The sequence below is a fragment of the Tribolium madens genome, unplaced genomic scaffold (assembly GCF_015345945.1).
Source record: "Tribolium madens isolate multiple individuals breed KSU strain unplaced genomic scaffold, Tmad_KSU_1.1 Scaffold_7;HRSCAF=85;Tcas5.2_LG10, whole genome shotgun sequence".
In the NCBI taxonomy this organism is placed as follows: domain Eukaryota; kingdom Metazoa; phylum Arthropoda; class Insecta; order Coleoptera; family Tenebrionidae; genus Tribolium; species Tribolium madens.
In genome coordinates this window covers 5813932-5837253 of record NW_025401050.1, presented here as the reverse complement: position 1 = coordinate 5837253, position 23322 = coordinate 5813932, and the positions used below count along the sequence as shown (strand labels likewise).

At 28.6% G+C, this 23322-nt stretch overlaps 2 protein-coding genes and 2 long non-coding RNA genes across 6 annotated transcripts in view; 3 read left to right on the top strand and 1 right to left on the bottom strand.

The window, feature by feature from the left end:
• The first annotated feature begins 387 nt into the window (after positions 1-387).
• LOC123009859 (prefoldin subunit 5) lies at positions 388-1126 on the top strand. The gene is made up of 4 exons (XM_044406406.1): positions 388-544; positions 600-734; positions 781-855; positions 906-1126. The coding sequence occupies exons 1-4, from the start codon at positions 443-445 to the stop codon at positions 1056-1058; spliced, it is 465 nt and encodes a 154-aa protein (XP_044262341.1). The 5' UTR covers positions 388-442; the 3' UTR covers positions 1059-1126.
• Positions 1127-5341: 4215 nt separating this feature from the next.
• LOC123009857 lies at positions 5342-6808 on the top strand. The gene is made up of 3 exons (XR_006413043.1): positions 5342-5554; positions 6548-6627; positions 6674-6808. It is a non-coding gene; the product is annotated as an uncharacterized LOC123009857 (long non-coding RNA).
• Positions 6809-6829: 21 nt separating this feature from the next.
• LOC123009858 lies at positions 6830-7136 on the top strand. The gene is made up of 2 exons (XR_006413044.1): positions 6830-6964; positions 7010-7136. It is a non-coding gene; the product is annotated as an uncharacterized LOC123009858 (long non-coding RNA).
• Positions 7137-8007: 871 nt separating this feature from the next.
• Positions 8008-23322, bottom strand: part of LOC123009503 (suppressor of lurcher protein 1) — a 190375-nt gene continuing 175060 nt past the window's right edge. For all 3 annotated transcript variants that reach the window (XM_044405879.1, XM_044405880.1, XM_044405878.1), the window contains 5 exons: positions 14945-15131; positions 11993-12183; positions 11727-11934; positions 9537-9784; positions 8008-9059 (listed from right to left, as the gene is read on the bottom strand). In XM_044405879.1, coding sequence (XP_044261814.1) covers positions 8998-9059; positions 9537-9784; positions 11727-11934; positions 11993-12183; positions 14945-15131 — 896 coding nt within the window. In that variant the 3' untranslated portion in view covers positions 8008-8997. The remainder of the gene's footprint in view (positions 9060-9536; positions 9785-11726; positions 11935-11992; positions 12184-14944; positions 15132-23322) is intronic.

The window sequence follows — 23322 nt, the reverse complement described above, 5'->3', positions numbered from 1 at the left end:
CCAATCAGAAGGCAGTGGTGACATTCATTCTACTATAGGACAATTTTTACACCTACTGGAAAAATTAGTTTAAGAAATACAAACAGCAAATAAATAAAATTATTTAGTCAAATGTAACGTTATAGGCAAATTGCACACGTTTATTATTTGTGTTTTAATAAAATATATAGCGTTTCGGTTTTGTTGAGTAGTTTATATGAACTACGTAACTTGTCTCTACTTTATTAACTTTTTTTTAACAAATAAACACAGTAAAAAAATAGATTTAGTTAACTAAAAGTAACTTGTTTTAGTTAAATTCAATTGTTATTATTTGTATTCTAACTAAATATTCCGGATTAAGCCTTTTGCGGAGTAGTTCCAGTGGGCAAGGTAATTTGTCTCTACTTTGACATTTGACACCAATTTATTAATCGATTTTTAGTTGTTAATTTACTGCAAAATGGCTCAAATTTCGTCCACAGAGCAGCCAAATATGAAGCAGGTGGATCTTATGACGCTAAATATCCAGCAGTTGTCAACGTTGAAGCAACAGTTAGATCAGGTAAGTGACATAACCTCAACCTTGCACATGACTTTCCAACTCGCTTTATTTCCAGGAATTGTCGCTTTTTCAAGAATCTCTTGCGTCCCTGAAAATGGCACAATCGAAATTTCAGAATTCTGGCGAATCGTTGGAGAAATTCGGTCCCGATTCGGACGGAAAAGACATTTTAGTTCCGTTAACAGGCTCGGTATTTTGAGTAATATTTGGGGACTTTTATCAAGGATTTGTTTCAGATGTACGTTCCCGGGAAGTTGCATGAGACCAACAATGTGTTGATTGATATTGGAACCCGATATTATGCAGAAAAAGTACACCGGTTTTAATACGTTATGAGAATTTAATAATGGGGTTTTTGTAGGATGTGGAGGCGGCTAAAGATTATTTTAAACGAAAAATTCAGTTTGTTACTGAACAGATGGAGAAAATTCAGTATTTGGGATTGGAAAAGAGCAAAATTAGAGATGCCATTGTGGAAATTGTCGAAGTGAAATTGCAGCAACAACAGAATTGAGTTAAATTTTGTACATGAATTATTTATAACTGTGTTTAAATGTTTACCTAATAAAAATCTAAATTAATTATACTTTTTCATTCAACTTTTAAGTCGTATTGACCTAATGCCTAATTTCAAATTGGAACATTTTTTGCTTTGTTTTTAAAGAAAAATAGGAATATTCAAATTTAGGGAATTTTGCTTCGGTTGGTGACACTTAGGGGTTGGAAAATTCAACTAGAACTAACATCGATAAATGAATTCTCAAAACTTTTTCATATTTGCCACTGAAAATTTAAAAATTTATTGAAAGTACTTCTAATTTAATTCCAACAGTATTGTAACCAACATTAAAAATATAAAATTCACTAGGCTAGTTACACACAGGAAGCTGTTAACGCACCCAAACGAGTTCGTTAATAGCCTTTTTTCTAATTTGCCTCCATTTTGATTCTCTAATAGAAATATAATCGTTTTCTTATCAATGTGCATGAGGTAGTCGTCGAAAGGGATCATTTTAACGTGAGAACCTTGTAAAAATTCAAACAATCCCAACCTCAAACTTCCCTAAAAATATTTTGGGGTACCTACCCCAATGTGAGGTAGCAAAAATAATTAAAATTAACAACGTACCTAATTAACATAGTGTGGAAAACAAAGATTTTTGTCATTATTGATGTGATTAAATTTGTTCTGAATGATATTAATGACACTTTTTGTGTGAATCGGCCTTTAAATTAAAGATGCATTTAGACTTCTACAACCTACTTGATCCACATTAATATGAAAAAGAGTATACAGGATGGAACATAGAAAAAATATTTAAAAAATTTTATCTTTCAAAAACTTTTATTTATTTTTTGACATTTGACATTTTTTAATGTCAATTTAATGATACTGATGATCCTGATGCATATGTTTTTTTCTAATTACTTAGTAAAGGTAAGTACAAAAGTCTTGCCAATAAAAGCCACAAATAACATTGAATAGAGTTACAATTTAGGATATTGCTTTCTTGTTGCCTCTTCTAATAACCTGTAGCAAAAAAACTTGAAAAATTATTTTTCCAACAGAAATAAATAGNAGAGTTACAATTTAGGATATTGCTTTCTTGTTGCCTCTTCTAATAACCTGTAGCAAAAAAACTTGAAAAATTATTTTTCCAACAGAAATAAATAGAGTTAAAGAGCAAAATTTAAACTCTCATAACTTCGAAATTTTTATAGATAATTTTTTTTTAAAATTTTTTCCATATTCCTGGTATCTTACCTTACATATATGGCGCATCCTGCATTAAAGAAAGCGAGGTCATTATGTGCGATGTCTTAGTTACTACCTACGCCACTCGTTTTTTGAACTTGAATTTGTGCTTCAAGACTGGTCTTATGAAACTTGTTTAATATACTATTTTTAAATACGTAAAATAGAAAAAGTCACTCAACTCTATTTTTTACCATTGTGGTTGAAATGAGTCAAAAGTACTTCTCAAGTGTGAACTTTTTTTTACGATTCTTGGTGTTTGAGTAAAATATAAAAGGTATTTATAAAAAAAAAATGTCAATTTTTTAAAGTATTATTTTAAAAAATATCGTGATAATATCTCGTTACTGCGTAGGTAGGTATATTATGTTTATTCTCACTACAATGACATTTTTTTTTGTCGTGAGGTATTTACATAGCATTACATAGTATTATAATTTATAAATATGTCTCTTGGTCAGATTTTTGTGTGTGAGTTAAACTGCGTCGTGTGATTATAACAAAATACTTGCTTTCTCAATGGTAAGTCAAAAGAGTATAATAAATACCTATGATAAGTCACAAATACAATATGTAATATAAAAATATCATTGTTTTTGCTAACAAATATAGTGCGTCCCCAGATAAGTGAAACGACTCTTCCAAAAAAAAAAGATATAAATTCTAGATTTAAATTTTATTTTTTTGGAGTTTAGCCCTGCTTGGTCAACATAATATAATTTCGAAAAACTAAGTATGACTTAATTACAAAAAAACGTATCTTTTTGTAGGTAAAGTGTAATTTATGTGGCAAATACAACAAAAATTAATAGAATAAAATATTTAGAATCAAGACTAGGCCAACTATGGTTTTTAATTTTTTTGGTGTTTATTATTCCACAAATCAAAGAATTTTATTTTTAATAGTTTTTTTATTACAAATAAATAAAATAACACAAAAAAACTTAAAAAATTGCATTTTTTACAAATCTACAACAGAAAATTAAAAATCACAGTTGACCGATGACTTTGAAAATTGTTATAAGGGCCTAGATGCTGATTGTGAACAACTTAATAACTTTTTGAACATAAAGGCACTTTACAGAAAAATAGATTTTTTAAAATTTTAGGCTTACATGATTTTTCATAACTCAAATTATGTTAGAAATAGTTAGTTTTTAACTAAGCAAGGATGAACCCAAAAAATGAAAATTTAAAGCAAATTTTTGTTGCAAAATGTTTGTTTTTGTTTTTGTTGTACAAGAGTCGTTTCACCTATTCGGGGACATACTGTATACAGGGTGTGTAAGAACTCGCTCTCCAGAGAAAAATTTCACGTAAGATAAGATACCAGGAACATGGATAAAATATTTAAAAAAATTTATCTGTCAAAACATTTATTTTTTGAAATTTGACATTTTCTTACAGGGTGTAATAAAAACCACAAATAACATTGAACAGAGTTACAATTTAGGATACAGCTTCTTTGTTTTCTCTTCTAATGGCTTGTAGCAAAAAAACTTGGAACATTTTTTTTTCAACAGAAATAGAGTCAAAGTGCAAAATTTAAACTCTTATTATAACTTTGAAATTTTTATAGATAAAATTTTTCCATGTTCCTGGTATCTTTCCTTATATGGCATTTTTCTCTGGGGCGCGAGTTCTCCCTGTATTTTTAATATAATTTTAATATTTTTTTAATTTTTAAATATTCTTGATGCAACTCTTGCTAATAAAAAACACAAAATTACCTTCCCTAATTAATAAAAAAATAATATTAAAATGTCATTTTTAAAGAATTAAAATATCTATTTAAGAAAATAAATATTATTGCTGAAGTAAAATTCTTTTCTTTTCTAAAATCGTAATTATTTCAACGACGATTTCAATTAGTGAAAAGTTCCACTTTACGGACTATTTTGGATTAATTTACCGACTATTTCAATTAATTTACGTACGATTTCAAAAATAATAAGTTTTTTATTTGTAAAATGTAATTCCACGACAAGACGTTTGAAATAAATTGCAGGAAACAAAACATTTCAAACCTTATTTGTTAATAAAAAATGCTAAAATTGTAAATGTTTTCCCTTCCAAAAACGTTATTTGGGCACAACTAAAAAAATACTGCGACTACAAAACAATTCAAATTTTTTGGGTTATCAAAAACTGTTTTTGAAGCATATTATTTCTTGGAATTTTTTTTTCCTGTATACATCGTGTTTCAGAAATAGAAAAAATATTGGTGCTTTAAAAAGGTGTTGGTTAAGGCTTTGTAACCTTTTAAATTGTTTTTTTTTCACAGTCGATTGTGATTTAAAAAAAGTACCACTTTACGGACTATTTCGTTCTTTTTATAGACGATTTTAGAAAACAGGTATTTATTTTGTGTCTCTATTTATATTGCAACCAAAAAAAATAGAAGCAAATGACAACTCAAAAAAAATGCGTTTGATTGACAATTTTCATATTACTGTTTGTCAGTTTTGGCATTTTTACAAATCACACGATAAAAACTTTCAAATATAAACGGTTTTAGTCAAGTTGTGACATAAAAACTACAACAAAACCTTCCAAATATTTTACAAGAACAAAATTTTGTGTTTTATTTACTTATTTAAATTATTTACGCATTATACTTTGAAGATTTAAAAAAAAGTTAAAAAAAAAACAAAAGTATAAGTTTTGAACCTTATAAAAAAAATTCTGTCTACAGCAATTTCCTTACAGTGGAGAGTGAACAAAACAAAAATTTTATCACAGGCGTGCTTAAGTTTTTATAAATAAATGATAAAGCTGACGCTTGTGTACATATTTGTTAAGTGCGTTAAAAACCTGTTTTTTTTTCGCATTTAATAAAAAGTAGACATTTATAACAAATCATATTTACTGTGCACTATTTTAACTTAGTATCAGTAAATCGGTTTATTTTGCATAACACAAACTACAGTGCGATCAAAAAAGTCTTTCTATCAAGTAGGGGTCTTAGTTGAGGACGTAGTTGCATGGCAGTTCGTTTCCTGTTATAATCTACATAAAAAATATTTTGACATTTCTCATTTGTTATTATGACATTTTATCTTCCACAGACATACGTTTTAAATTTCTACGCTTGCTTGATAGACAGACTTTTTGATCGCACTGTATAATAGATTTTATAAATTCAATGACTGAAAAAAAATCAGTGTTTCAAGTACTTAACTTCTGACCACTACCATAACAATTAGCTCATTTATTAACCGTTCCTTTGATGATTAGATGAACCTTACAGTTATGTGAGTAAAACTATCAGATTTTTAACAAATTGAAAGAAAAAGTTAAACATTAAGTTTTCATTCAAAAAACTTAAAACAGCCTTTTAAGTATAGAAATGTTTGAAGAAAATCGTATTTCTTTTGAAATGCTTACTGTGTATTTTTGTTTATGTTGTCAATTGTATTTTCTGCTATTATGCTTCAAATGAGCCAAAAATAGCCCTCAACTGTGAACTTCAATTTTTTCTACGATTTTTACTGTTTGGGTAAAATACAGGCTGCGCCAGAACTCGCGCCCCAGAGAAAATTTCCAAGTAAGCTAAGATACCAGGAACATGAAAAAAATGTTTAAAAAATTCTATCTGTCAAAAAATTTTGACATTTATTTTTTGACATTTGACATTTTTTTATATCTACTTAATGATACTGATGTTCTTGTATAAGTTTTTTTACAATTATTTAGTAAAGGGACAAAAATTTTGCCAATAAAAGCCACAAATAACATTGAACAGAGTTACAATTTAGGATACAGCTTCGTTGTTTTCTCTTTTAATAGCCTATAACAAAAAAACTTGGAAAATTATTTTTTCAACAGAAATAAATAGAGTCAAAGTGCAAACTTTAAACCCTCATAACTTCGAAATTTTTATAGATAAAATTTTTTAAACATTTTTTTCATGTTCCTGGTATCTTACTTTATATGGCATTTTTCTCTGGGGTGCGAGTTCTGGCGCACTCTGTATAGTTGAAATTGTAAAATATTTCAGGAAGTAATAGTATGAACCAGAACAAAAAATGTTTTAATAAATATTTGTCCAATCTGCAATCTTCAAGAGAAGCTTCTAGTATAAATTCCAAAATTTTCACATTCGATATCTCGGAAAGCGTTACTTTGCGGAACCATGCTTATTAATTTTTTTTGTTTATTTTGGTCCATACTATTACCTAGTTAAATATTTTACAATCTTTTTTTAACACCCTGTACATCATCTATACAATGAATTGTTTTTGTAGGTAACATTTACTGACCAACAGCAATGGCGTCTTTATCAACTTTAATTAGTATTATACTAATTATCAGCGTTGGACAGAAAGTAGCGTCTGAAATGGCACTATACGAGTATAACACAGTTCTTGCAGTTGTTAACTTATCCAGTAAAGATATAATTAGTGCTACTATGTCGTCAATGGATCCATTTGACTGGCTTGGTGCTCGTCCTCTTTTCAATAGAGCAGAGATTCCTTCTTTTTCCATACAAAGAAAAACAGCACAAATAAATAAATTTGCTTCCCATTGTCCTTTTGAAATGACACTGACTTTTAGAGATGGAACTTCGGATAAATTTAGGATGCATCAAAAATATCCCTTCGATAAGTGTCCGGGTTTTAGACAGTTCTATGGTCCACATAAAATTTCATACTCTTTTTCCGGTAACGCAGTGGTTATAACAATCAAAGATTAATATTATTTTTCAGTCTGAACTAATTATTATTATTTAGACCTCAAATACATACTTCTTTCTATGTATGTGTTATTTGATTTGCATTATTATATCTTAATATTATTATAGAATCTTATAATAAAGAAGATTTTATTGTTTTACTCAGAGTCTATAAAAAATAAAAAAAAAACATTTTAACCTTATTTGCACAAGTTTTTTTTTCCTTCTTCAATTTTCTTACATGCAAAGATAAAAAAGTCTTGGTTTAGTTGGAATTACCACATGTAGAGAATTTTAATGAAAGAATTTGGTAGTTCCGGTTTTTGATTTAATTTGAAAACATACAGGGTGCGTCAGATTAGAAAAATCCCATATAATCCACCAGGAACATGGAAAAAATTCTATCTAGAAAAATTTCGAAGTTATGAGAGTTTAAATTTTGCGCTTTGACTCTATTTATTTCTGTAGGAAAAATTATTTTTCAAGTTTTTTGCTACGGGCTATTAGGAGAGGAAACAAGGAAGCTGTATCCTAAATTGTAACTCTAATGTTATTTGTGGATTTTATTGTCAAAAGTTTTGTATCTTTATTAAGTAATTATAAAAAATATATAAAAGATCATCAATATCATTAAATAGACATAAAAAATGTCAAATGTCAAAAAGTAATTGCCAAAATTTTTTAACACACCCTGTATAGTCTTTAAACGGCAGGAAAAAATATCTAGGAGGATTTAGAGACAAAAACACAAAATAAATTGCACAGTTTTTGAAAATTTCGAGACAAGCAAAAGTCAGAAAAAGAATCGTTTTTTTGCCCTCAAAAATGAACAGTTTTGAACCTCATATGAAAATGTTTCTGTCTACAGCAATTTCCTTACAGTGAAGAGTGAACAAAAATAAAAATTTTATCACAAGCGTGCTTAAGTTTTTATAAATAAATTATAAAGCTGACGCATGTGTATATATTTGTTAAGTGCGTCAAGAATATGTTTTTAATTAAAAAAGTAGACATTTATAACAAATCATATTTATTGTGCACTATTTTTATATACAAAGGGTCCTTGTCTTCACAGTCTACAATTTAACATTTTATCATAAACTTAGTACAGTGAATCGGTTTATTTTGCATAACACAAACTACAGGGTGTTTCGTTTTTATTGTCACAAATTTAAACATGAGATAGATATTTAAGACTAAAATTTCCTATGAACATGTTTCGAAAAATGATACGCAATAGGTTTTTTCCAATATTTCTGAAACGAAACCACTTTATATAATATTACAAAATTTGGTATAGATGATAACTTTTATACACCTAAACGAATTCAAAGATAAAATGTTGAAATTTTTAATTAAGGGCTTCCGAAACTGAGTAGGTTTAGGGTAAAAAGTACTACTTATTTCATCAACAAAATTCGAAATTTCATAGTTTTTCATAAAAAAGATGTTGCGTTTTTCCACTTACCGATTTTGAGTAAAATCAGTTTACAATTTATGTTACAGACCATAAACAGCATAAAAATATAAAATAAAATTAGGACGCCCCTGATTAAACATTTTGACATTTATCTTGGAATTCGTTTAGGTGTATAAAGGTTATCTAATTTTGTAGTTTTATCTATCCTGAAATATTAGAAAAAAACATTTAAAAACGTACCCGTACCCCTTTTGAGGGGTGTAGCTCCCTTACATAACTTTTTTTTAAATTTATAACAATAAAAAGGGAACACCCTGTACAATAGATTTTATAAATCCAATGACTGAAAAAAATTCAGTGTTTAACAATTAGCTCATTTATTAACCATTCCTTTGATGATTAAATGAACCTTACAGATATGTGAGTTAAACTATCAGATTTTTAACAAATTGGAAGATTTTACTTAAAAAAAATAAAAACATTAGGTTTTCAAGAATTTAAAACAGCCTTTTAAATGTACAAATGCATGAAGATTATTTTCACATTTGTAAAATTCGTCCTAAAATCGTATTGCTTTCGAAATGTTTATTGTTTATTTTTGTTTATGTCGATATATTGATTAACACTGATACAAAAATGATAATAAACACTTCCTCCGGTTTACCTGAAACAGAATAATTGTTTTAGAAAACGAATTTTAACTGAAAATCTGGGTTATTGTTTTGTCATATATAGGGTGTCTAAAAAAAAGCCTAAAGATTTCGGGGGGTGGTTTTTTGGGTCAATATAGGAAAAAAGTTCCTGTGGACTTATGCCCGGAAATGCTTCCTAAGCGAGGTTAAGCCCTTAAAAAATGATGAGCACATGTTTTTTTTTTCAGTATTGTAATAACTTTTTAGAAAAATTTTGGTTTTGGAAACGTTGCTCGAGAATTTTTCCGTCAGAATACGACATTTCGTTGGAAAAATCTCACTTCTGTTATTTCTTTTTCTATGTATAAGGTTAAGTTACCGCGCTAGCTTTCTTAGGAGGCGTTTCCGGACATATGTCCATAAGAAGTTTTTTTCTTTCTTGACCTAAGGAAATCATCTCTCTATATCAATCAATATTTTTTTCCGGACACCCTGTATAAATTACCTACCAATAGCGCAGCTGCTGTTGGTTTTGTCGGTTTTGGCAGTATAAGTCTCCACTTCGTCCAGAAACTGGTAAGTTGCGTTGAAACCGGTTCCATCGAGACGATCATTGGATCGAAACGTGACTCGAAAAAATTTTCGATCGGATTCGATACTAAACTCCTTTAATTGCCCACAATGTCGCGAGTATTTTCGATCACGAGTCATAAAGTTGGAAAACTCGACATAATCACTGGCCGAAATCGCCTCACAGCTGAAAAAATTGAATTTACTTAATTTATACAAAAAATAAATAAATAGTATATCACACACCAAAGCGTAAATTGTTTATATTTGTCGAGAGATTAGAAAGTTAACTTTGCACCGAGGTTTGAATACAACTTTATTCACAAAAGTGGGTAGGTAGGCAGGGCCGTAACCAGGATTTTATTTCAGGAGGGGTTTCTTGTTGGTCCATGAAAATGAAATGAAAGAAGGCGGATAAAAAGCAAACATCTCTAAGTACACGTTTTTATTTTAAATTAAAATAAGAGATCCTAATTAAACATAAAAAAATACAAATTAACTCACAAAATAACAAAAAATAAAATATTTTTTTAATACTTTTTATTGTTACAAATTTAAACAGAAGATAGAATATTCATTTCTAAAACAAACATTTTCTATGAACATATATCGAAAAATGCTACGCAAAGGGTGCGTCTTTTAATAGTTTTTTTCCATATTTCCGAAATCATTTTTGAAAAAAAATTCAAAGTTTTGTACAGATGATAACTTTTATATACCTAAACAAGTACAAAAATAAAATGTTGAAATTTTTAATTAGGGGCTTCCTAAACAAGATGAGATTAGGGTAAAAATTTACTCTAACTATATTGCCTGTGGTTTCTTGCCACTTTCAGCAACAAAATTTCATAATTTTTCATAAAGAAAGGTTTTTTGTGTTTTTTCGATACAATTTACGGATTTTTAGTAAAAATCGGTTTAAAAATTTATGTTACAGACCATAAACAGCATAAAAATAAAAAATTAAAATTGTTTTACCGTTTAGGACGCCCCTGATTAAAAATTTTGTTATTTGGCATTTGTTTAGGTGTACATACCGGGTGGGGCATCCGTTACGCCCAAAAAGAAAATCCCCACTTCTAATTTAATAAAATTGTTGAATTTTTTCACACTTACCTGGGCATTAGTAAGGTACATTCTCTAATTTTTTGGTAATTTTTCATTCACAAACAAAGCCAAAAATAAAAAGTAATTTTCTCCCAAATAATTTAATTCTAATTTTTATTCTGTCCCACGCAGATTCACTTCTTATAATTGTTTACAAAATCAGAACAAAAAAACCAATTAGATTTTGAATTAAACGCAATTTTCCATCTTAACTTTGAAAATCATTTTTATTTATGACCTGCTACTTGTGCCATCGTAAATTTAGGTGACAATGGGGAACTGCAGTTTGGGTAAGATTCCAAAGTTTACAACAAAAAGACCTTTTAAAGGTCGGCTAGCAGTAAATGATTTTTTTGTTGGCAAATTATACCATTTTGTCATAAATCACGGTCTGGATTATGTTTAAATAAAAAAGGGATTATTTGGATAACCAAGTCAAAATTTGAAATTGTGATATCAAATTTTGATGCGCTGACAGGTACAGATTCATTTAGTGTAAAAATTTTATAGGTAAATTAACAGAAAGTATTCATAAAACACACAAAACTGTTACGGACTCAATTATTATCCAAAAAAAATAGAAAAATTATCAAATTATACCCTATCAATAATTAGTTAGGTATATGAAATATTGCCAGTTTTAATTAATTTGAAATCGCGATTTATCAAGTGCTCGTAACCGATGCCCCACCCTGTATAAAGGTACCAAATTTTGTAATTTTATCTATTCTGAAATATTAGGAAAAAACTCTTTCAAAAACGTACTTTTTTTAGGAGGTGTAGCTCCCTTTTCATAGCATTTTTCGAAACACTTTTGTCTTAGAATTAAATATTCCATCAAGTATTTAAATTTCTACCTAACAATAAAAATGAAACACTGTATAATTAACACATGAAAAATTAATTCACAAAAATTTAAAATTAACTCACTAAAATAACAAAAAAAAGGTTGAACCTCCTAATCCCCTCTTTGGGTACAGCCCTGTAGGTAGGTAATAGAAAGTCAGTAATGAGTTACTTACGGTAACACTCCTTCAACGTCGAAGTAGTTGAAGTGCAAGTGCACTTTTTCCTTGATATTTCCGTGGAAAAAGTAGTGACATTCAGTGTCTCTCGGGTACAAACCGGGATAATTGGGGCTGTAGAAAAATCCATTTTTAGATTCATTACTATTAAATACGAAGGCACATGGGTAATCCGACAATTGCGTGCCGGTTTTAATACCAAAATCTGGAATGAAATAATTCATGAGATTAGAAATGAGACTTGAGTCTTGTGGAATATTTACTTTCTGTAAAACTGTAAGTCGCTTTAAAGCCTCTTGAGTATCGCGACGCGAAAAGACTTTGAAATTCTAGCTTTAGTCTAGGACCATTGGACATGACAGGTTTCGGCAATGTGTTGCCGCAAAAACTGTCGATTTTTTCCATTCTACCGTCTATGTGGACGAAGGCCATCAGGGAATCCTGGTTGTCGCACCTAGAAAAGGGGCCAAGACCCGTTATTTCACTCATAAAAGAGGAAACTTACAACAAAATTAAATTATTCAAGAGTTGTCGTACCCAAATGGGCTCTTTAAAACTCGATTTTTTGAATAATTGAGACACGTGCTAAAAAAAGATTGTAAAATATTTAAGGAGGTAATAGTCTGAACTAAAACAAACAAAAAAGTCTTAGAAAACATGGATCTGCAAAGTAACGGAACGGCGTGAAAATTTTTAGAATTTTTACTAGAAGTTTAGAAAAATGAATAATTTATTACCTACATGAGTTTTCGTTTTTTTTAAATTTCTTTAATTGATAAATAAAAGTCAAATTAGTTGTTCCAATAAAAAAACAAGTAAATACGCACATTTAAAAAAACTTTAAAATATACAGGGTAATGTCTTAATATTGCAAAAAATTGCAATTATATACTCTACATCAAAAAAAAAAAACAACACTAATAAACAAATTAAAATAAAAATGTCCAGTGACGTGCTCTACGTAAATTTTATCATACTGTATAATCTGCATGAAGATTATTTTTACATTTGTAAAACAAACAAAAAAGCCCTAATGAACATGAGTCCGCAAAGTAACGATGTAAAAATTTTTAGAATTTTTACTAGAAGTTTCAAAAAATGAATAATTTATTACCTATTACCTCCTAAAATATTTTACAATTCTTTTTAACATCCTGTATGTATAAAAAATCTCACAAATACATGAGTTTTCGTTTTTTTTTTTAATTTTTTGAATTGATTAATAAAAGTCAAATTAATTGTTCCAATAAAAAAATAAGTAAATACGCACATTAAAAAAAACTTTAAAATATACAGGATAATGTCTTAATATTGCAAAAAATTACAATCATATACTCTACATAAAAAAAAACAACACTAATTAACAAAATAAAATTAAAATGTCCAGTGACGTGCTCTAGGTAAATTTTATCATACTGTATAATCGTAATGAAGCTTCATAGGAATATCGTTGAATTGAGAAAACACCCTGTATACAGGCTTTTTTGGCTAAACCATTGTAAGTTCTGACAGTGTACTTAAAAATTTGCTTATAGCCATAATAAATTAAGTTCTGCTCAATAAAAATATTTTCAAGATGGCGGCACTTCCGGTCATACCGGAAATGAGTCTCAGTTTTGGATTACTCAAGTAAAGTCAAACTCAAGAAGCCTTTCCTATACTTAAGTTTAATTGTTTACAAAATATTGCGATTTTTTTGAAAATTTTTAGATTTGCACCTTTATTTTTAAAAATCGATAATTGTCATTTTTTATTATTTTGAAATCGTATTTGGGCATATAAAAAAGAAAGGTTACATTTTTTCTTTAGTGTATTCTTCATTGAAAAAATAATTAACAATGGATAAAATTGAAGGTTATGTTTGGGAAACTCAATTTTTTTTAATAAAATGCCTTATTTTTACTAAATGAAAGTGAATTTAATTCTGCATCGATCTGTATATTTATATTTAATGGTTTTTAAGTTATCTTGACTTCTTTACAATACAAGAAATTTATTATTATATACAGTTATTTTCACATAGTTTGTCATGGAATAATTTTTTTTACAAATGTGTTAAATATACTCGTAATTTAAATTCATTTAATCTAAATTTAAGTAATTTTGATTTTCATTTTTTTTTAATTTTCATGGCAATTTCTGTTGATCTAGCTAAGGCTAATGAATTTTCCGAAATATCAAAAAAAAGTTAATACAATTTGAAAACTATTAAACATAGGTGCCGTAAATGTTACTACAGATTAAAGTAGAATTAAATTAAACAAAAAAATGGGATGTTTTCGGAAAATTAAGTTATGGGTAGGTATTTGAATTTCCGCAAATATGACCCCAAATTTTGTGGATTTGTTATTAATTTTTTTAAATTATAAATCCACCAAAAGAAAAATTAAACCTTTTTCTTTTAAATGCCCAAATACGGTTTCAAAATTTAAAGTTATTGATTTTCGAAGAGAAAATTTTTCAAAAAAATAAAAAAACATTAAAAACAGCTGGACTTAGGTCTAGGAAAGGTCAATATAACATTTATAGAAAAACTCGAGGAATCTAAAAACGCTATAAAAACATAGCTTTCTACTTAAAATAACAAAGTTGATGCCCCGTTCTGGTATAACCGGAAGTGCCACCATCTTGAAAATATTTTCATAGAGCAGCAACCGATTATGACTATATACAATTTTATAGATAAATAACACTGTTAGAACTCAGAATACTTCTAATGTGCGATTTATTCGGAACATTCTGTATACAGGGTGTTTTCCTAATACTGCAAAAAATTGCAACTACATGTTCTACGTCGAAAAATAACACTAATTTTTCAAGTGAACCATAGTCCTATAAAGCTTCGTTACGGATATACAGGGTGATAAAGTTATATGATAAAATTTTGTGAGCAATTGAAAGCGTTATTTTTATGTGGAAAAAATTGCTACTCTTATACTCTTACTTCAAGTTTAAGAATTTAATACGTCAGAATTTATGAATAAACATCACGAGATTTGTGTTTACCTCCAGAAAGTGATTTTATTTTGCATTCCAACCGTAAGAAGAGCAATTTATTCATTATTTCGCCGTGTATCTCTGCAGTCAAGTTAACTTGATTTGAAACTTTACGTTCAGTTAAATTGTGTTTCGTTTATTTCAATTAACCCACTTTTCCAACATTAATAATCGTTTAGCTTACAATGATTATGTTTTTTTTTGTGTGAAATACTCACTCAGTCGAGTCGTCCGTGGAGCGATACAAATTGAAATCTTGGAAGACGATTTGGACCCTTTCTTTTCCTCGTCCTTGAAACTCGTATCTACACGTCGTCCGTGATGGATAGGGCGCAGGATATGAAGGACTTACTATCGTACCGTTTTTATTCGTATCGCTATTTATCACTACATCACAACTGGATCCTACAATAATAAATTGAGCTTTCAGAGATTGCTAATGTTGCTACAGCCACAAATCTGCAGATTTTCCGCTCGTTTTCTTTATTTACTTATTGATGATCAGCGAACAAAATCTATTATTTTTCTCCTTTGTTGCCATATTTTTTTATTGCCGGGAAATGTTCTGCAAATTGTGGAAAACTGGGTGCTTTTACGCTAAACTAAAATTCTAAAATTGTCAGATTCGGTTAGAATTTACGTACGAGGTTTCTTCATAAAGTGGATGGACTTAAATCTTATTACAAGTAAAAACAAAATTCTACTTTGTTTTTTATACAGATGTTCTCTGTTTTAAAATGAAAATAAGAAAACTGAAAAAAAAAATGTGATAAACACTACAGGGTGAATATAAAGTATGAAACAAAGCGTTTTTTTAATCATTTGTCTTTAGAAAATAATAGTTAATATGAATTAAAATAATATAAAAAATGTGATCGTATTTTGAGAACAAAATTTCGTTTTGTTTTTGACCGTTTTTTTTTGCTAAAATTGCAATTTATGTAATTTTATTTAAATTAAATACAGGGTGCGCCAGAACTCGCGCCCCAGAGACAAATTTTAAGTAAGGTAAGATTCCAGTAACATGGAAAAATGTTTAAAAAATTCTATCTGTCAAAAAATTTTGACAATTATTTTTTGAAATTTGACATTTTTTTATGTCTACTTGTTGATACTGATGATCTTGTATATGTTTTTTTACAATTATCTAGTAAAGGTACAAAAATTTTGCCAATAAAAGCCACAAATAACATTAAACAGAGTTACAATTTAGGATACAGCTTCCTTGTTTCCTTTTTTAATTGCCTATAGCAAAAAAACTTGGAAAAATATTTGTTCAATAGAAATAAATAGAGTCAAAGTGCAAAATTTAAACCTTCATAACTTCGAAATTTTTATAGATAAAATTTTTTTAACATCTTTTCCGTGTTCTTGGTACCTTACCTAAATGGCATTTTTCTCTGGGGCGCGAGTTCTGGTGCAGCCTGTATAGATAGTTGTAAAGTTTAGATCATAACCTTCGTGAGAAAACTGGTTTTATAATGGGTTGCCATTAAAAAAAAATAAAAATTTTGTACAACTCAAAAACAAAATAAAATTTCGAAAAATTTTATTCTCGATAAAACATTTTTATAGTACTTTATCATTCATCATTTAGTTTTTCCAAAAAAATAAATAGTTTAAGGAAAAAACGTTTGGTTCCATACTTTTTATTCAACTACTAAAACTGGTAACTAGAATTAAAAATTTATTTGAACAAGGGCCTTCGGTCATGTTGCGAGGTCGACTATTTTTAGGAAAGGATTTGCAGTCATAGAAAAATCAGAATTTTTTGTGATAATAAAAAATAAAAATAGAATATAAACTAGATTATTATGCTATTATGAGAGTTGGAAAAACAAAAATAATATTAAAGAAATCAAATCTAGCAAAGATTTATTGACATTGGGAAACTCAAAATTCTAGTTATGTATTTTTAAAGATGTTTTCTGCTTTATTATAAACAGAAACAAAAATAGAAAAAAGTTACTATAAATGAGTAAAACACTAGAACTAGTAAGTCGAACAAAAAATTTATTTGAAATAGGATCCTCGGCCATGTTGCGAGGTCAGTTAACTAGATTAAGCTATTCTTATTTAAGTTGGAAAAACAAAAATATTATAAAGCAAATAAAGTACAGTTTCATTTTGGAACTAAACAAAAACAGAAATTACTTTTCCAAAAAATCACTCTCAGTTTGACTCTATAAAACTCACAGAGTAATAAATCAGGCAAATATGGTGGTTTGGGACACACTGTATTATTTTTAGGCAACAAAAAGCCAAATTACAAAAGAATTTTTAATCAAAGTTGAATAAATTGTATTTTTTTGAGGACCCATTCACCGTTTTTATTGATCACACCTCGTATTTCTATGGGTTACGAGGAGATGTATCTATAGAGTAGGAAACAACAGAATTTTCCACTCGCTTGCTTGATGGAAGTAGAATAAATCTGCACAACAATTAAACTTTTAAGGACTTTTTAAATTGATATTTAATATACTATTAAAGTTTACAGTTTTAAAACTTGTGATAAGAAATAAAACGCAGTTACACTTCTTCACACTTTTTCCATTTTTTCTGGTTTTGTGACGATATCAGATTCTTTTTTCAAACTAAAATTCAGTTCATATACCGCGAAAAATTTCAGTCACATATTCTATATCAAAAAGTAACACTAAAATGTCAAATAAAGGATAGTCTTATGAAGCCTCGTTGCCGATATACAGCGTTATAAAGTTTCATGATAAAAATTAATAGTATATTATGGTATTAAGAGTAAAAGTGATAAACTCACTTTTACTTTAAAAAACACGTACTATTTTGTGCGCAAACGTATTCAGATTGAGAGAAAAAGGCAACACTCTAATTAGCAAGTAAATGAACAAAATACTTAAGACGCTTTGCAAGTAGTGAAATCATTACAACGTTTATAAACAAACATCACGCGACAGTATCGAAATTTGTGTTGAGATTTTTAATTTATTAATTTAACTAGTGCAGTTAGTAGTGCAAAGTGCTGATGATCCTACAATGTACCTCTTCAGAAATTCCGCAAAAGAAACAAAAAGGAACAACATTGGTAAATGTTAATAATGTCATAATAAAAGTACAAACGCCTAGGCGCAAAAATAGAATTTTTACTCCATGGATGAAAAATACTTGTGACATTTAGTCAAAAAAGTGGTCACTTTGAAGGGCTATTGAAAACAGTTATTTTCTGACAATTACCTTATTTGTACTCTGGATATTTTTGATTTGTATTTTTATTTTTTATTAGCAATCTAAGAAACACCATGTGTAATTTTCGAATTAAGAAAAACTTGTTGCAAAATACGATATTTTTGGTTTCTACAGGAGTAATAGTACACATTATTATTGCAAAAAATTTTAGAAAAACTTAACTCTAAGTAATAAAACTTAAAAACTTTTAGTAAAAACTGAATCTAAACCGGACTAGTTTCAGGGGTTAGAAGGACATTTGCCCCAGAGGGAGGCCAAAACCCCAGATATTTCAAAGTTAAAGTAACTAGAAGTTCTGAATTTAATGTGTTTATAGATAAGTTGTAAAATTAAATGTATAGATTAATAAGAAGGCACAAAATTTTGTCAAAGGTCCAAAAATTGATGTTTATTAGCTCTACTTTGGAAGAAAGTAATGATTTTTCTCTCTTGTCTGCTTCGATCTTTTTTAATTTTTTTTAAATAATCTAAGTTATGGAAATCGATTGTTGGGTTTCTAGTTTGGTTTTAATTTTTTTGTTTAATAAACACTCTGTGTAAGATTTATTGCGATGTATGCACCGCAGAATTAGCTTTAATGAGTTACAGCATGTAATAGTTCCAGTTCTCTTTAGAAATCAGCGTAATTAGTGGCGACCGTGATTTATGATTCTCTAACAAGTGCACATAATACTGCAAGCTCCAAACCAAACAAAACTAATTTCCATTAAAACTTTAATCAAGAAAATTAACCAAATCAAGAAAAATATGGCGCATAATATTTCCATTCATAACATGGACGTGTAAAATGCACTCAACTTTTTCCGTAACATGAAACTGCTCATAAAAAATTTCCAGAAAGATTATTTATAAACATGGACATCATGAATATTAAGTGGATCTGTCTACATAAATTATTTTCCATACTTCGGTCTGAGGATAATACATGACAATTTTATGCAAATATTATAAAACTTCACCCTTCCAAGATTTACGATGAACAATTTATGCTGATGTGTGGAGACACATTGAATAGTAAAAAATTAAACCACAAAAAATTTCAAACAACAAAATTATTAAAAAAAGTGTAAACTGCTTTTAAGATGGTCTCTTGAGAGGTTTAGTCAGTGTTTTAACAACTTTAGCACGAAATTTCATCTTCCTGAAAACTTCCTTATTTCAGATTTTTTATTCAGTTATACGACATCCTGCGTAAAAGATGTTTTATTTATATTTACTTGTTTGGCTCACTTTTAAGAAAACCAAAATTATCAATTTAATATTTGTAAAGGATTTTTTCGATTTGAAATGTTCTGTAACCCACATCACCGTCCAATGATTAAATAATTCTTATTTTAAATGAATAATTTATTACTTGCAAACAATGATGGACATTGGATTTACTCATACTATCATTGAGTATAATGAGAGTGACAAGGGATATACCTTCAAATCGTGACGGCTAATCGATAATTATTTCACACATCAAGATTGTTTTGTGCAAAACAAAAATTGTGACAGTGAAAAAATGTGATTGGTATTTAAATTGTGTTGATTTGTAAACATTTTCAACTTTTGAATTTCTCTTCATATTAATTTTTCAACGTCAATTTTGGTGAATCTAAAATACTAAAAAACTAAAATATAGATATTTTGAAATTGTGAAATACTGAAATATTAAACTATTTATTTTTTGGAAAAACTAATTATTGAAGAATGATAAAGTGATGTTTTATCAGGATAACATTTTTCGATATTTTTCTTTGTTTTTGAGTTCTACTACGTTTTTATTATTTTAAATGGCAACTCACTATAAAACCATTTATCTCATGAATAAGGTTATGATCTAAGGAGTACGTACAACTGTCTATTTTATATTTAAATTTTTCAAAACAATTTTTTACATAAATTTAAATTTTGACAAAAAAAAACGCATAACTCAAAAACAAAACAAAATTTCGGTCTCAAAATATAATCACATCTTTTATATTACTTTAATTTATTATAATTATTATTTTCTGGAGGCAAATGATTAAAAAAAAAACCACTTGGTTCCATATTTTATAATTAAATTATTGTTTTTGAATACTTTGTTTATTTTTTTCTCTTTATAAATACAAAGTTTTAACATTTTACTATGAAAGTTGGAGTCCTAGAAGAGTTAGTAAGTTCCAAAGTTCATCTCTCTCACATTTACCCTACTAATTTTACTATAAAGCAATTAAAAGTTGAAATTGAAAAACAAAAAAAAGTCAAGAGAAATAAAAGAAAATCATGAGGAAATTAAAAGAAATCATATTGTTGCTAGTAAATTAGAGAAAATCTTAAAGAAATCAAGAAAACTCATGAGAAAATCAAAAAAAAATTAGAAAAAATCGGAAGAAGTCAGAGAAAATCGTAAAGATATCATAAAAAGCGTTAGACTTCAGGAAAAATCAGGGGAAACAAGAAAATCAAAGGAAATCATTTTATTTATTGGTAAGTTAGAGGAAATTTTGACAAAATCAGAGGAATTTAGGACAAATAAGAGGAGACGGAAAAATTCGAGGAAATCAAAAACCATAAAAAATATTATAAATTAAAGGAAACGTTGATGAAATCAAAATACATTAGAGATAAACCGAGAAAATCAATTATTTATTAACAAATTATGAAAATTCTTGAAAAAATTAAGGAAAATTATGAGAAAATTAGTAAAATATTACTTTTTTTCTGGGGGCAAATGATTTAAAAAAGAATCGCTTGGTTCCATATTTTATATTCACCCTGTATAAATAATTCTTTGACTTGTTTTATTAGGACAATAAATAAATAATAAATAGAGTTTGTCACGAAATTGTTATTTTGTATTTCATAAATACCAATAGTATAGATTTAACATGCGTAACACGTAAATTGTAGAATAGATCTGATTAATTCTCTTGGGACTTAAGGAATCCTTGATGATACTGATAATACAGTAGTAACAAGTTCAGTAACAAAGCACTCTATATTAAGATTAATATACAAGGTGTTCATTAAAGAACGTACCAAGCGTTGACATATTGAAAAAAAATCTTGTTTCAAAATCCGTTTTAACATAATTACGAGTATATTATTCTTGTTTATAAAAGTTACAGGACGTTTTCTAAAGCACTCATATATTAATCAATATCTGAAATATCCTAAAAAAACGTCATATAATCTAGAAAAAATCAATAAATAAATGCAAAAAATAGTCCTAAATTGTTGACATAAAAAATTACTGATTTTGTTTGAATTTGAACACTTTGTATTATTGATGAAATTTATCTGTAAGCGGCAACATTTCACCTACCCTTACAAACTGAAATCTATTCAGCGAAAATTTTACACTAAGATTAATATCTCTGCACACTGCTTCAGGTTGTGTGAAATCTGAAATTTATTGTCATGATAGGAGAAAATCGTTTTGCTCTTCACAAATTTGATAACATTTGATTAGTAGAAATTTCTCGCATGCAAATTTTGATAATGCTTGCATAAATGCATAATTTAAATATTCTGCAGGCTCACTACAGTAATGCAGCATAACTCGTGCCCCAGAGAAAAATGCCATTTATGATAAAATATCAGAAACTTGAAAAAAACGTCTTATCTATAGTTTGTAGGTTTTATGTTTGTTTTAATAAATATCTAGTAAAAAAATAATCGTTTTTCCAAAAATGCAGGAGCAGCCTAGCTATCCCGGCGCATCCACCAAAATTGGTGTAAAATTTAAGACACAAACTAATCATTTGCGCCTTTCAATATTCGTCGAGATAATGAAATAAGTCTTCTAACGGACTCTGATTCTCGTGATAAACGATTTGCGCAGTAATCTGTGCAGAGAGATAGAACAAATCAATGAGAAATGTTTTAGTGGTTTGATGAATTACTAAAATTACAGCAAGGTGATTAAGTTTGTTCAAATGTAGAGCAATATCTTGCAAATTGGTAAAGTTTGGTCTCAAAACCCAATTATGCACCAACTAAATTCGCAACTGGTGTTGTCCGAGGAAAACCGCAACTCCTGACCGACCTTTTCCAACAACGAGACACATACGAAAAGCGTTAATTAAATTTTATCCGCACATGTCACAAAAGTGACCACTTTTATGACTAAAAACCCTATTTTTGCACCTAAGAGTTTTTACTTTTACGTTATTTGTTTTTTTCGGTGCTTCAGCAAAATCTGGAGTGGTATATTGTAGATTGTCATCATTCGACATTTTGCACTACTAACTGCACTAGTTAAACTCATATATACGTTCGAAAATATCAACCTAATCCCTGATATTGACGCGTAATGTTTGTTTAAAGCGTTTCTATGATTTTATTAGGTATTTGCAAAGCGTCCTGATTATTTTGTTCGCTTACTTGCTAATTAAGTGTTGCTTTTTACTCTCGAGCTGAATACGTTTACGGATTTGACAACACTATATTATGTTAGTCGGAGTAAAAGTGAGCTGAATTATTTGCCTCACTACGTTCGACAAACTTTTACTCTCAATAACATAATATAGTATTGTCAAAGCGATCAATAACCAATATTAATAAAAAAATCGAAAACATAAAAAAAGAGACAAAGCCGTCACGAAATAAAATAAAATTTGATCAAGAGTCATCTTTCTATGAGATTAGTGAAGAGAGGGCTTCGGAAGTGGAAGCCCCAGGTGTACAAATCGCAGTTCGAGTATCACTTTGGTGATTCTACAATTTGATTATCGTCTCTTGGCAACGTTTTCTCTCTCGATTCGATATCAAAGGTTAAGGTGGCCAATCATTATAGAATGTCCTCGAAGGTGGTGTTAATAGTCACTTAGAGTTGTTAGAGATTAATGCTTTGAAGTCTGTTTTGTCAATTTTCACTCACTCTGTTTAATTAATGTCTCTAAATCAACACTGATTTTGAGGAAATGTTAGACCAATTAACCTAAGGAAGGCAACTAATGATTTGGCGCTTTCAATGCGAAATTTGGAAATGAGATTTACCACAATGAATAATTGTCAATAAAATTTAAATCTTTAAAGTTGTTTTTTAACATTGGCATCACTAGTAAATTGATTCAGAAATGTGTAGTTTTAATAAAGACAGCTCTTCTCTCACTTGTAATAAAAATAAAATACAAAACAATACAATGAAAAGTACTGAAAGCATTTTCATTTTTTTTTGTTTTTTATTTTTTAAATTCTGTTTTGAGCTCAGCTTGTTTTCTCCACGATTGTAGTTGTATTATCGGTCATCGTACGATTATAGTGTTATGTAAATATAGGTAAAAAGTTTGAAATAAAGGTTTTTTTATTTTTAAATTCTGAATTTTTTGACGAAATTAAATTCTATTTAGATAGTTGTAATTCTTAAATAGTGAAATTTTCTTTTGATAAATTGTAA